We start from the raw sequence: 12,702 nt of genomic DNA, 5'->3' as shown, positions 1-12,702 counted from the left end.
TCGGTCTGTCTGGTTTCGCTCGTGCTGGACCTGAGTTTGGTGCGCGTCAGGATGCTGCGGGCCTCCTCGTTCGTCACTCCGATCAGAGACTCCTTGTTGATGGACACCAGCTGGTCTCCCACCTGCAACCGGCCGTCCTGCAGCAGAACCACAGGAATTATCAACACATACTCTGTGCAAACTGTCCAAAATTAGATCGTGCTGATTTTTTTTAAATAACAGGATGTGCTACTTTGTTTTAACTAGTTCAATAATTAAATCAATCTTACACCTGCAACAACAACATGTATGTAACACTTTACAAGCGCGAGTCTGTAGAGCAACCGGCTGTCCAGTTGGTATAATAACCACGGAAATGTTGTTCTTTTGTCTGTCTCTACCAAAACTGGTCTTCAGTCTGGTGCTTTGGTCTCAACTATCCCTTTTCTGAAAGACAATTTTGTCTACAGAGACTTCAAAATGTATTTTATTTGTTGCCTCTGTAGTTTTGTTTATTTATTTTGGATACTGAAAATGTCTTCCAGTTTCAATGTTTAAGTGTTCATCAGAATTTCATGTTTATCAATCTTCAGGAATGTGTTCTTATATTATTCTTCCTATTATATTACAACAATATTATAATTTATCGCAATAGGTTCTGGGGAAATTTATCGTCTAGCAAATTGTTCAAAAACAAGGTATCATTCCCTTCGATTTCATAATTATGCACCACTTGTAAAGAAGGTTAATAGGTCTGCAAACCTTTGCAAGTCCCTGTATCAATATTTATGTGCCAGCTTTAGTCGAACAGAGTCTCTTCCTCCCAATCTATGTTTCCATCTCTGGCGATTTTGCTTTGATTATAACAAAGTGACAGGGACTCTGACCTTCTGGCAGTCTCCTCCAGGCACTATTTCTTGAATGAACACCATTGGTCCCTCAGCTCGGTTGGCCCCTCCCTTGACGACGAGTCCCAGGCCTGTTCCCTTGGCGACACATATCAACTGAATGACGCTGTCACTGCGGGAAAGAGAAGAGACGACGGGATGACAGAGATTAAACTCGGAGCTCGGAGTCAGCCGGAGCGCCGCCTAATCTTCATCCATCCTCCGCTTGAGAACTGCTGAAGATGCTCTTCGCTATTTTTAGTTTCTGCTGGTGTTTCCGTGCAGCTCAGTCACAGTTGGACAGTTTATGTAACCGGAGACAAACTTTCTGGAAGTGCTGAATGAACGTGAATGTCACTGAACAGACAGCAGAATGAATAAACTAAGAACTCCAGGGATTTGTTCATCTGCTTCCCTTATGGAAGAAACTCAACGTTTTTCAAAAGTTTACAGCCCAGCTGAAACATTTCTCTTGAGAAAATATGATGCTCAGAACTGACACGCATATTAATGAAGACTGAATTTGCTTCTAAATATCAGCATTCATCTTAAAATTTCTGTAAATTAAGGAATAAACTAACATTTCTGCTCAGTCTCTGTCGTTTTTCTCAATTTTCAGCTACCACATATAGTGCAACCTGGACATAATGGGGATGGAAATAAATTACATCCACATCCGCCACCAGAGGGCGGAAGTGGTGGCATAATGGTTTATCAGGCAGTTCCTGAAGCATCCAACAGGTCAGAACAATGAGTTAAGGTTAGCAAACACAAGGAATGCATCATCAGACAGCATTACAGTACTGATAGATTAAGGTAGAGGGTTGAAAGAACACATCTGCATCTGTCATTTCTGAGTTATTTCTGAAGTCTCAGTCTGCAGGTTTCACCAATTCAGGTTACAAACTTTTTAAGACCTATAACACGACATAAATGTACAGAAAAAGGAAAAAAATAATAAACTGTATGGGCTGGCAACAGAAATGAGCCAATGGCGAAGACAACTATCGTCCAGATAACGGATTTGTATTACAAAGCCATGATGGACGTAAAAAATAAAATAAAATAAAGAACTAGCTAGCAATGGAAATATTAGCAGCTAGCTACCAGTAGCTGCAAACGCCTCCAGTCACAGAATGCAGCGATTATGTCTGCGTGTGACGCAAACTTTCGCGAAACAGTAAAGTCCCGCGAGAAAACAGAAAACGCGTAGTTGTAGTCCTACCGCAACAAAAATCTAAGACGTGTGATTAACGTGTTCACGGCCAACTTATTTCCTGAGTGAACACAAGACGTTTTAAGATCTTAATTCTAGACACATGAATTGTAAGAACGCCCAGACGCCCTGAATCTGCTGCGTCCTACCTGAAGGCGTGTGCCGCAGTGTGCACGGTGTAGGCCGGGGTGGTGGTGTACTGCGGAGCGTGGCTGTAGGCGGTGATTCCTTCTTTAGGACTGAGCAGCTGTGGGCTCTCCGACCGGGAGGAAGAAGAGGAGGACGCCGTGTCCGTCAGCTTCCCTGAACGGACACAGAAGAAGCTGGCATGAACACAGGAGCTAAACAATATTTTAAGAATCAAACTCTTTGTTAGGATAAAAAAAAACAACAAAAAAAAAACTTGCAAAATAGGAGAAAGACCTCTAAAAGCATTTTTAAAGAGTTAGTAGAAAAAAATGTTTTGTAAAAGAAACATGTAGGATGAATGAAAAGTTTCTAAAAATCAGTGTGGGCTTTAAAAGCTCCCAGGACACAAATGAGGAAATATTTTTGTTAAAATAATTTTGAAAAAGGAAAAAACTTGTAAGTTTATTGCTGATGAAAAAGTACTAGTTCCATTTGTAAATTATTTCACTTATAGCAAGACATGTTTAATCAATATTAGGGTATTATTTACTTAAAACAAGCTCCTATCTCGTGCTGAAAAGTTACTTGTGAATTAGTTTTGTCTTATTTCAAGCATACGAAGACTATTTGCACTAGAAACTAAACCAAAAATACTAAATAAGATTTTTCCAGTGGCGTGGGAAACTTTTCCAAAGAACTGATTTCCATCAGACTGTAGAAACACTGGTAACGTTGGAAAGATTTGGAGGGTGAAAATGCTCTGACAGAGAAAGAAGTTGAAAAGGAATACTTTTGCATTTCTAAAAAATTGGGAAACATTTGGCGAAAGAGGAGATCTGTCTTCAGTGCAGATTCTCTGAGACGTGGGACATTCTTTTTGGGAGAGGAAAATATTTTTTGAAACGTTTCCTCAGGATGTTTCCCCCAGCCGTCGGTTCTTCAAGGAACAATTTGAACATCGACCGCAAGGCGAGTCAGTGAGCGATCGTCAGAGAAGCGAAGCTGTTTGATGCGTTTTACCCGTGGACAGCTGCGTTGGAGAGATTCTTCCCGACGCCGTGACGTTATTGGAGCCGTACTTCTCCATCAGCTCAGCAAACTCCCTCCTGAAGGACACACAGATGCATCAAGCTGATGGGATTTCAGCACAGAATGATGTGGATAAACAGGACGCGCAATCCGCTTTTTTACAAACATGCGCTTCTGATACTTTGCACTTTCTAAAGTTTGCTTAGGATTTTTACTAAGTTACAGATAAATTTAAGCAACTCCAGATAAAATCTTTCCGGAAATGCAGCAGGCGATTTCAAAATCGGTTGAAACAAACAACATTTACGTCTCTTTCTCTCTCTATTGCTTTCAAAAATGTTTTTATGGATTTGTCTGAAAGCATGAGTGTATAAAGCTTCAGCTGCAGAAATGTCTCTATTTCTAAGGTTTTATTGCCTATCTGATCTGTGAGTGTTTGTCTCCCTCACATGGAGGTCAGCCGGTCTCACAGCATCAGCCATCACCGTCTGATCCGATTGGCTGTTAATGCCTTTTAAAGTGGATCTGCATGGCTGCAGATAAAAAACACTCAGAGATCAGGAATTACACGCTGATCCCTTCAAACCTCTGAATTCCTGCCAGTTTTCCTTTGTTCCAAACACTTCCTTATCTTTAGTTTCAGTAAGCGTCATTCCTCAAACTTAACCTGAGATGCTTAGATAGATTTTTAAAAAAGTTTAAAAAACTCTATAGTGGGTGAAAACTCTAGAACATTTTGTTGAATTCTCAATTTCCCGTATGCTTTAGTTTTGGTTCTTGTCTGAACATTTTGTTTTCTTCTGAAAGCTGCTGACATTTGGTTTGGTTTGGTTGGTTCGGGTTCAGCCATTGTTGCAGACATTTTCCAAAACGTTCCAAGTTGCGGCTAATCTGCGTTTCTGCAACTCTCCCTGAAGAAAAGGAAAGAGGGCAACACACAAAACTGAGATTTCCTCGTCTGCTTAAGTTCCTGTTCACAGTTCGTTCTGCAGACATCCCAACATGCAAAGCTTCATTAATTGGTGCCCTCATCAGATTAAATCTTCTAAATAAATCAAGAGGATATCAACTTTGTGTCTGTCATGGCCGAAAGTCGTCTGTAGTGTTTTCCCATTTCTGAAGATGAGTTATAATACGGTATATCTCCAGCTCCTGGATGTCGCCACCTTTCCTCTAATGCATTTTCATAAAATAATGTGGAGAGGCTCATCATAGTGGATAAAATTACTTAAATGCAAAAATAAATTAGAGTAACTATAGTGAGCAATTTCCCAAAAGATTGTCAATTTCTCTCTGAAATGTTGGCAATATTTCCATTTCATCCGCTCTGAGATCTTTTGTCGACCTGACGGTCTTAAGCATCGTTTTCCCCTCGGTGCGGTGAGGACACGCAGTCTAATCCTCACAGCGTGTGATTGCCTCGGGGCGTCCTCACGGCAGCCTGCAGATAATCATCATAATTTGGTTTTTTAAAGTGTGAAACAAATCGCTGTAACAATGGAGGTCGGGCCGTGGGGCGACTGCGTGACGCGTCGTCGCAAAGCTGCTTCCGCAGCAACACTCTGCCGCTTTCGTAACAGAGAGGATGGGAGCGAACAAATAGAGGTGAGACGACCTTCTCTGTGCACTCACAACACGCTCTAAGCTACTAAACTCTTTTTTTTTTCCCCAGCTCCATCTGTTCGCCTGCAGAGCATGACCCTCACTAAGGACACAGACTGTTTCTGCTTAATTTGGGAATGCTGCTGTTGTTTGGGATCAATAAAAGGATTATCTCTCCGTGTTTTACAGCTGAGTGCAGCGCTGAGACTTTACTCACATCAAAAAACTCCCAAACAGCAGAGGGAAGAAAAACAAGATTTTTAGCTTTGTATTAAGATGTTTCTGTCCAGATGCTGCAAATTTCAGTCAATTAAAGGAGAACCTCCAGCAGTCTGGAGTGCAAACTGCATGACTAGTACCTGTACCATTTTTTTTTCTTTTCTTTTTTTTTTTTTTTTTTGCTGATTGCAGCGAGTAGCTGTGCAGGAACCCCGTGGTCAGACAGCAGGGCGTCCTTATTGTGTCAGGCTGAGTTTGAGTTGAGGCTGAGGGCTGACGTGGAAAAGCACTTGTGCCATCAGGGGGTCAGATCGGAGAGAACGCCACGCATTTTTATTCATGAGTAGACGGAGCTGGAGGAAATAGGAGCTGTCCGTGCCGCGAAACATCAGCTGGTGTCGAGTAAACATCCCACCGGGAAGGAAATTAACTCTTTTTTTTCCTCCAGACTGGATGAAGGAGAATAATTAGCTCTTTTTTTTATTTTATTTTTTTTAGAATTTTCAAATGAACAAACATCTAATAAAGGAGCTGAAACCAAACCTGCCAACATTCCAGCACAATCCTTTCATTTTTGTTTTATACTCAATGTGCCTTTAGCTTGTTCCACATGCAAAGCAGTGATTAGCTGATTTTCAACAAGCTGACATGTCAGGAAGGGCCACCAGGGGGCATTAATTCAGGTATCAGAAGTAGAGTGATGGCGATGTCAAGAAGTTGCTTTAGTGTCTAACACTAGATCAGAACATTGAGTGAAGTTCAGCCGACTTTGAAAAAGACGTCATAAACTAAGGCGGGGTTTAACCTGAGGGTTTGTGTTGTGCAATCATCTGACATGACTGTCTGGTGCCCCTTACTCACTCGTTCTGGGGCTGCTTTGGTTTCCATCGAAAACACCTGCTGTCGTAGCCACTTCAAAGAGATGAATGTTCAACAATGACGCTAATTTATCTGATCTTTAATACACACCTACAAATAGTTATTGTTCAAACTTTAACGAGATGCTTAAACATGTGAAGCCAATCTTGTCCACCGATCTTATCTACCTCAGCAAAGGTCTGAAGATCGACCACTGTTCTCTTCTGCTCTCCCGTGAGAGATGTTTGACTGATAGACCGGTCCACCAAGTCATGTCTGCACGTTTGTAGTTAACAATTGTCACCTCACTGTTACCAACTCAACAACTTTCTTGCTATATTTAGCGACATTTCAGACAAAAAAAAAAATGGTATCGGCCAAAATCGGAATCGGCCAGAAAACTCCGACCCTAACCCTAATCTTAAGATACAGTCAAACTGTTTTATTGACAATTCATTAAACAGGATGAACATGCACAGCAAAAAGAACTCCTCCAAACTAAAAAATAATCAAAAGTGAATAAATAAAAAACTAGAAAAACTTGTAAAATATAAACAAACTGCAATACATTTAAATAACGCTATTAGTTTAGATTAATACTAACATGAACCATAATACAAACTGCACATGTTCTTTAAGAAAAAAAACTATATTTATTCATTTATATACTGGTTAAGTGACTGAAAACATCTTTTAAGTAAAATAATGGGCAATCACTGTTTTCTAGAGGATCCGATTGCTTACCTGGATTCGTCATCTCTAGCGACAAGCAGCGACATGTGATTGGAGAGCGAGGCGCTCCTCAGAATCTCCACCGCCCTGACACACAAACAGCATGAGGGGTAAACGTCCAGCTGCGACACGCTCAAATATCAGACAGTGTAGAACTTTAAGACGTTTTAACACTTGAGTCTTGAATTTGGTGATCTATTTTCTCATTTGGAGGCCCAAGTGGTCAAAAGAGAATGAATGACGACTCTAATCAGTTTGCATAAAGAGATCAGCAGAAACTTGGACAATACTACCATCAAACTCTGTCGACTGCTTCATCCAGAACTTTAAATCTGCATGAATACCATAATATTTTGAGCTTCTTATAATTTGTTTCAACCATTCCTTTCCTCCAGTGCTTATATAAAGCTTAAAGAGCAACCTGGAACTGAGACGATTTACTAAATATTTATTTAAATGTCTTTTAGCAGTTTATAGATAAACCTCCTAGTTTTTGAAGCCATTAACAACGTTCTTGCATAACTCTGCATCACTCTACTGGTCAGAAATAGAAGTAGAAATGGAGTCCATTTTAAGGGTAGTCCATAACTTTTCAATGGGATTTAGGTCAGGGCTTAATGTTAGCCTGCTTTCTATAATCCAAAACCAGTTTGGGATCATTGTCCCATTAAAATACAACATTTCAACCCTCTTGCCCAGGTTGTGCTCCACAGGTGACATTAAGTTGTTTTGGATGCTCAGTAGCAACCAGGAAACACCAAGACTCAAGCCTGGCACGGCCTGGAAGGCATCTGAACATCTGTGTTACTCTCCACACCGAATCTGGTTTAACACAATACTAGACTGGGAGCGTCCTGGGCCAAAAAAAAAAAAAAGATCAGCTCCAAATCGACAGCTGAAATCTCTGGCTTTGGAAAAATTTTGATGGCTGGATGAGACAAATACAGACAAAAGTTGAGGTTTGTAAACCTCAGAACACGGTACCAACTGTCAAACATGGCAGTGGCTGCCTCATGCTGTGGGACTGACAGTTCAAACAGTAGATGGAATGCTGAAGTGCTATCTATGCACTCTGACGACTATCTCCAAGTTCTTCCACTTCCCTAAAAATCAACAAACAGCTTCTGGAATGGCCTAACTAAAGCTCTAATCTCAAATATATTCAAGATTTGTGAATTGTATTGGAAAAAGGGGGAGGTATGGGTGCAACAAACTAATTTAAATGACCTGTACGAACTGTGACAGGGAAAGTGATCAAATATCTAGAATGATGCCTTCTGGATGGATATAAGAGACATTTAACCACACCATGCGTTTAACCATGTATGATTAATTTTGACCTTTCATGGATTAAATTCAAACTCGCGTACTAAATCTTTGAAATATTACTGCAGCTCTGAATCCTCATTTTCCATTTTCAAGTACTCTCATGGTAATGGCATAATACTGCAAGTACACCCTCTCAACAAAGACTAAATTGTAATTTCTAAGTCATTTTAATAAACAAAACATTGGGAACAACAAATAAAGTGGATACTGAAGTCTCTGTGAACAAAAATGCCCTTCCAAAAAGAGGCTTGTTGAGACCAATGCACCAGACAGAAGCCTTTTTGTCATCCAGTGTTTAGAATTGGTTAGATCGAATTTTGCACAACTTCCAGAAGCACAGCTTCCTAGAAACATATAGAATTCAAGCTCAGTCAAGAGCCGTCGTGTGGCAGAACCGTCAGGCAAATCAAGAGGAGAGTCAGACAGCAACAGCCACGGACCAATGAGGGATTCAAGACAGAGGTTTCTTTGAAAAGAAGACCAAACCTCCCTGTCTAGAAGGTTTGGTAACGCTAAGCTGCTCAGGCAGCAGTAAATAAAATCCAGACACAACTCTGGATTTTAAATCACTGGCATCGGCTCAGGAACACTCGGTGTGTCCACGATAAAGTAGAAGCATGAAATAATCCAGAAATGCCGTTGCTTACTCTCTAAAAATCACTTAAAGACAACTATCCCGGTTTGAACCGCGGCAATCGGCTCGCGCCACTCAAACTCGGGGAGCAGTTTTTTAAACTTCGGATCAATAATCAGCATCTGCAACGGTTCAGTCGGCTCTTGATCGCCTGAGGTGTTATTCAGACAGCTTCTGTTTAAACTGTTGGGTGCACCGTTCCCACTTTGCGCCATTGCTTCACTGTCAGAAACGCCACGAAAGGGGTGAGAAGGTGAAATCATCCAGATTGGATTAACGGTGTTGCTGTGAATCAGTCAAAGTGACCTGATTCAACAAAGCAAAGTGGTTTTATGCTTCAGTCACACACAGAATTTGCACACTCAGCCAATCTCACCTCTCATTGGTCACTCCAATCAGGCTGATGTTATTGACATCAAGAATCAGGTCACCTGACTTAAGCCGACCTAGAGCACACAGAGAGACAGGTGAGTGTGTGTGTGGAGGGGCGCAAGGAAGGGAGGGGGGTAATGATAACTTTTCTGAAATGAGATAAACACTCAGAGAGGACGTTACCGTCCAGAGCAGCCAGGCCGCCAGCGATCACACGCTTGATGTAGATCCCGAAGTCTTCACCTGTCAGCTCCCTGTAGCCTCCGATTATTTTCACCCCTGTGAAGGAGCAAAAAGAAAAGCTCAGCAGAAGCAAAACTGCACGAATGTCACACACTGGTCATCAGCTGTTCAATGAGAGGCGGAGAAAGCAGGGGTGCGGGTGCTCACCGAGTCCTTTCTTGCAGTCGGAGAACTCCAGCCTCTGGACAGCTCGGTTGATGCCATGGGGGCCCATGATCGTCCTGGAGGCAAACAGAAAGCTGATGGGCTCAAAAACATCTCAACATGGTGCCTCGGGCAAAGCCTCTGCGTGTCCTCAGAGCCCTGCTGCACAAAATAATCAAATCATCACAGGATTTTGTTATTGTCTCCCTCGCTCTCCTCTTACCTCCCTCCCCACCTCCCTCTTCCTGCCCACCATGCGCAACCAATAATATCTGTCTCCTCCCAAACGACACAGCAGCTGAACCACAAGTGACCTGGATGTTCAAAGGCTCCAGCGGTCGACAACAATGGCTCGGGATAATCGGAGGAACATGAGATATCAATTGTTAGATCCCAGACGGTCTTCACGAAGACATCCGAGGGTGAGGAGGTTTAAGGCTTAGGCAGCAGAGGCTCCTCTTGGTGCAGCTGTCTGTTGGTTCTGTCCTCCTTGCTCAGGCTCAAGCTCAGCGCCGCAGTACGGTGTCAGCCCGAGCGTCATTCAGAGGTTTTCAGCTGGTTCTGTGACGCCTGCAGAAACCAAAGCTAATGCACCAAGCGGGGGATTCATCAGACTTTTTGAGGCTTTAAGCTCAGTTACAGCTCTGATTCAGGGATATTCCGCATGAGCCTGTGAGAGCAGGGGCTACGTCAGGTTGATCTTGTCCTGAAGTGGCTCACCTGTTCATTATTAATGCAACACAAAAGAGACGCAAGTAAGGGGCGCTGAGGCGAGAAAAATGTGTTCCAGTTGTAGTCGGAACTGGGAAATTCCAACTGGGAAATCAACTGGAACAACCTCCGAAGTCGGATTTCCCAGTGGAAAAGGGGGAGCCGCTTTGACTACCCCCAGTTACAACTTGTAACTCGTATCAACGGTAGTAAGACATAGTGGAAACATGCTTACTTTACAGGATACACATGTAAAAGCATGTTTAAAGTCAATGTTATATAGTGCCTGCAACTCTACATTGAACAAACTAAAAATGGAGTTTGCTTTTGAAAATTAAAGCTTAAAATGATGTTTGTAAGAGGAATGCAAACAATGTCCAAGGGCGCCACCATGCTGACATTCTCAACTGGAACGCCTACTGCGGGTCTGACGTCAAACCCAGCTCTTTGTTACGACTTCCTAACTATAACACAGTAAAAGAAACTTCTCACAGTGAGGACTTTTTCACCAAAGTGTCTCTAGTGGTTGACCATGGTTTTTACTATTCAGATCCTGTCCGGTACAATAAAAGAACACATTTGGTTTTCTACAACCTGAAAGCTACGTCAAAGCTGGCATTATGTCACTTTAAATACAGAAAATGTTTGGCCCTGTTTTATATAGGAGTAGTTGATGTAGACTTTAAGTTTTATTATGACATTTTGCAGTACTGTCGTCATAACGACAATAAGAACTATTTATTACATCTTTTTTAGGTTACTATGTAGACTGAAAAAACCCCAGAAATGATCTCTTTTTCTTATCCTTATCTGATCTTCTTTAGAACAACAATTTCATTAAGAAGTGTATCACTAAACTGCACATGGTATCTGTATTTATCGCTTTATCGGTGTTCAGTGATGCTTCTGTTAAACAAACAGTGGGGGAAACATTTTCAACCCTGACAACAAGGACAGCTATGGAGAGGTTTAAAGGTCATTAATTGGAATTTATCATGACAACAATAGATCAAAATTTGTGTCATGATAACAAATTTATCACAATAAATGATAAAACGATACAATAAATGCCCACCCCTAGTTTTATATAGAGTTTTTGTTGGTATCACAATGCAGGAAGACAGTTTCACCACACAAAATACATGATTTATCATGTTAATCCAGTAGCAACCGGACTTCTTATGAATGCATATGCCACAAAAGACCCCAAGTTTTGCTTTTAGAAACAAAACAAACCAAGTAACAGAAAAATCTAGCATTCTAGCATTCTGCTAGCATTCTTTGAGCTATTTTTAAGATCAGATTGATTGCTATAAATGCAATTCATCCTGCAGATGATTTGGACTCCAAAATAATAACAGTGAACACATGGGCAGAAGAAGCAAGTGCAATATACATTTTTACTGTTAAAAAAAATTCAAGCTGCACAAAAACAGTCGTGACTTAAGTTCATTCACTCTCTGAGTCATAAAACCATCAACCGCTTCATTGCGGTTCTACATAGCTTTCGCGTTTACCTGAGGCTAATTACACGACTATTTCTCCTGCTGTAAGGTTTTTAACTGAGTTTTTGCTTTTCCCTGAGCGGGACAATGTTTTGTAAGAATGTTTGGGATGATCCCTCTCCTTAAATACTGTCAACACGGAGCCGAGGGGGCTCCTTAGAGTTCCTCTGCTCCGACTCGCTGTCAATACTTACTTTATTTGCTGCTTTGAAAGGGAAGCAGCGCAGCTATCAGGACCGGCGTGCATGTACTGAATGTTATGAAAGGGATTATGGGAACTGAAGTCAGGGTCACTTTGATCTGTTTGAAGAGGCTTAATTAGGAATAATAACATGATCCATCTCAACGAGCAGCCGGCAGCCATATTTACTGCAGGAATATTCTTACACTCAGAGCATAAAGATTGGTTTTCACCGCTGAGAAACGTCTCATCAATCTTTCTGTCATAACTGATAATCAAAAAGCTCTACTTTGAGTTTGCTGCACCCAACTTCCGAACCCACCAGTACAGTGGGTCCCACGCAAAATAGTCCCACAACATCAACTATTACTACATTGGTATCCTTGGACAGACTAGTTTGAATGCAGGGAGCAAAACAGTCTGGAAATTTGAGCGCGGAGAGCCTGCAGTCGTTCTAACAGGCTGATAATAACAAACTAATCTGCTTGAGCTTCTTCAGTAATGTTGCTGCAGATCAGAGTGTCAACAATATGAGTCACAACTGAGGCTGCAGTTCTGCACGTGTCTGGAGAAACAAATGCTAACGTCAGGACGAAGGCTGGAGATGTTCATACAAAAAGAAAAGTGTTCAGTTCTGTCCATCCATTAAACCACACTTTTGCTCCTTTAAACTTGCAAATCATGTCTTGTTTTCATATTTTTTTTACTAGTAAGTTATCATCGTTTCATCATTAGTGACAGAGTTCCCCTCATCCTGTTGTTATGTTGTGTTCATTTCCATCTGTCTTTAACTTCCAAACGTTTCATTTGTATTAGTTCAAAAAATGAGGGGTTGAAATATGGCAAAGATGTGGAAAAAAAAAAGATGTAGGAATACTTATGCAAAACACCAGAGCACTATCTACTGCTTTATGATTGCACACTGAACCCAT

At 41.4% G+C, this 12,702-nt stretch overlaps 1 protein-coding gene across 4 annotated transcripts in view; it reads right to left on the bottom strand.

Moving 5' to 3' along the window:
* stxbp4 (syntaxin binding protein 4) overlaps nucleotides 1-12,702 on the bottom strand; it is a 43,420-nt gene that overhangs the window by 23,225 nt on the left and 7,493 nt on the right. For 3 of the 4 annotated variants that reach the window (XM_028029240.1, XM_028029238.1, XM_028029242.1), the window contains exons 2-9: nucleotides 9,377-9,450; nucleotides 9,170-9,265; nucleotides 8,991-9,060; nucleotides 6,664-6,738; nucleotides 3,232-3,317; nucleotides 2,232-2,385; nucleotides 867-999; nucleotides 31-137 (exon numbers count right to left, since the gene is read on the bottom strand). In XM_028029240.1, the coding sequence (XP_027885041.1) occupies nucleotides 31-137; nucleotides 867-999; nucleotides 2,232-2,385; nucleotides 3,232-3,317; nucleotides 6,664-6,738; nucleotides 8,991-9,060; nucleotides 9,170-9,265; nucleotides 9,377-9,450 (795 nt within the window). Of the gene's footprint in view, nucleotides 1-30; nucleotides 138-866; nucleotides 1,000-2,231; nucleotides 2,386-3,231; nucleotides 3,318-6,663; nucleotides 6,739-8,990; nucleotides 9,061-9,169; nucleotides 9,266-9,376; nucleotides 9,536-12,702 lie in introns of all 4 variants that reach the window. The other variant, XM_028029239.1, reaches the window with a different exon arrangement.

The sequence above is a fragment of the Xiphophorus couchianus genome, chromosome 10 (assembly GCF_001444195.1).
Source record: "Xiphophorus couchianus chromosome 10, X_couchianus-1.0, whole genome shotgun sequence".
Classification (NCBI taxonomy): Eukaryota; Metazoa; Chordata; class Actinopteri; order Cyprinodontiformes; family Poeciliidae; genus Xiphophorus; species Xiphophorus couchianus.
This window is presented reverse-complemented; position numbering and strand designations above follow the sequence as displayed.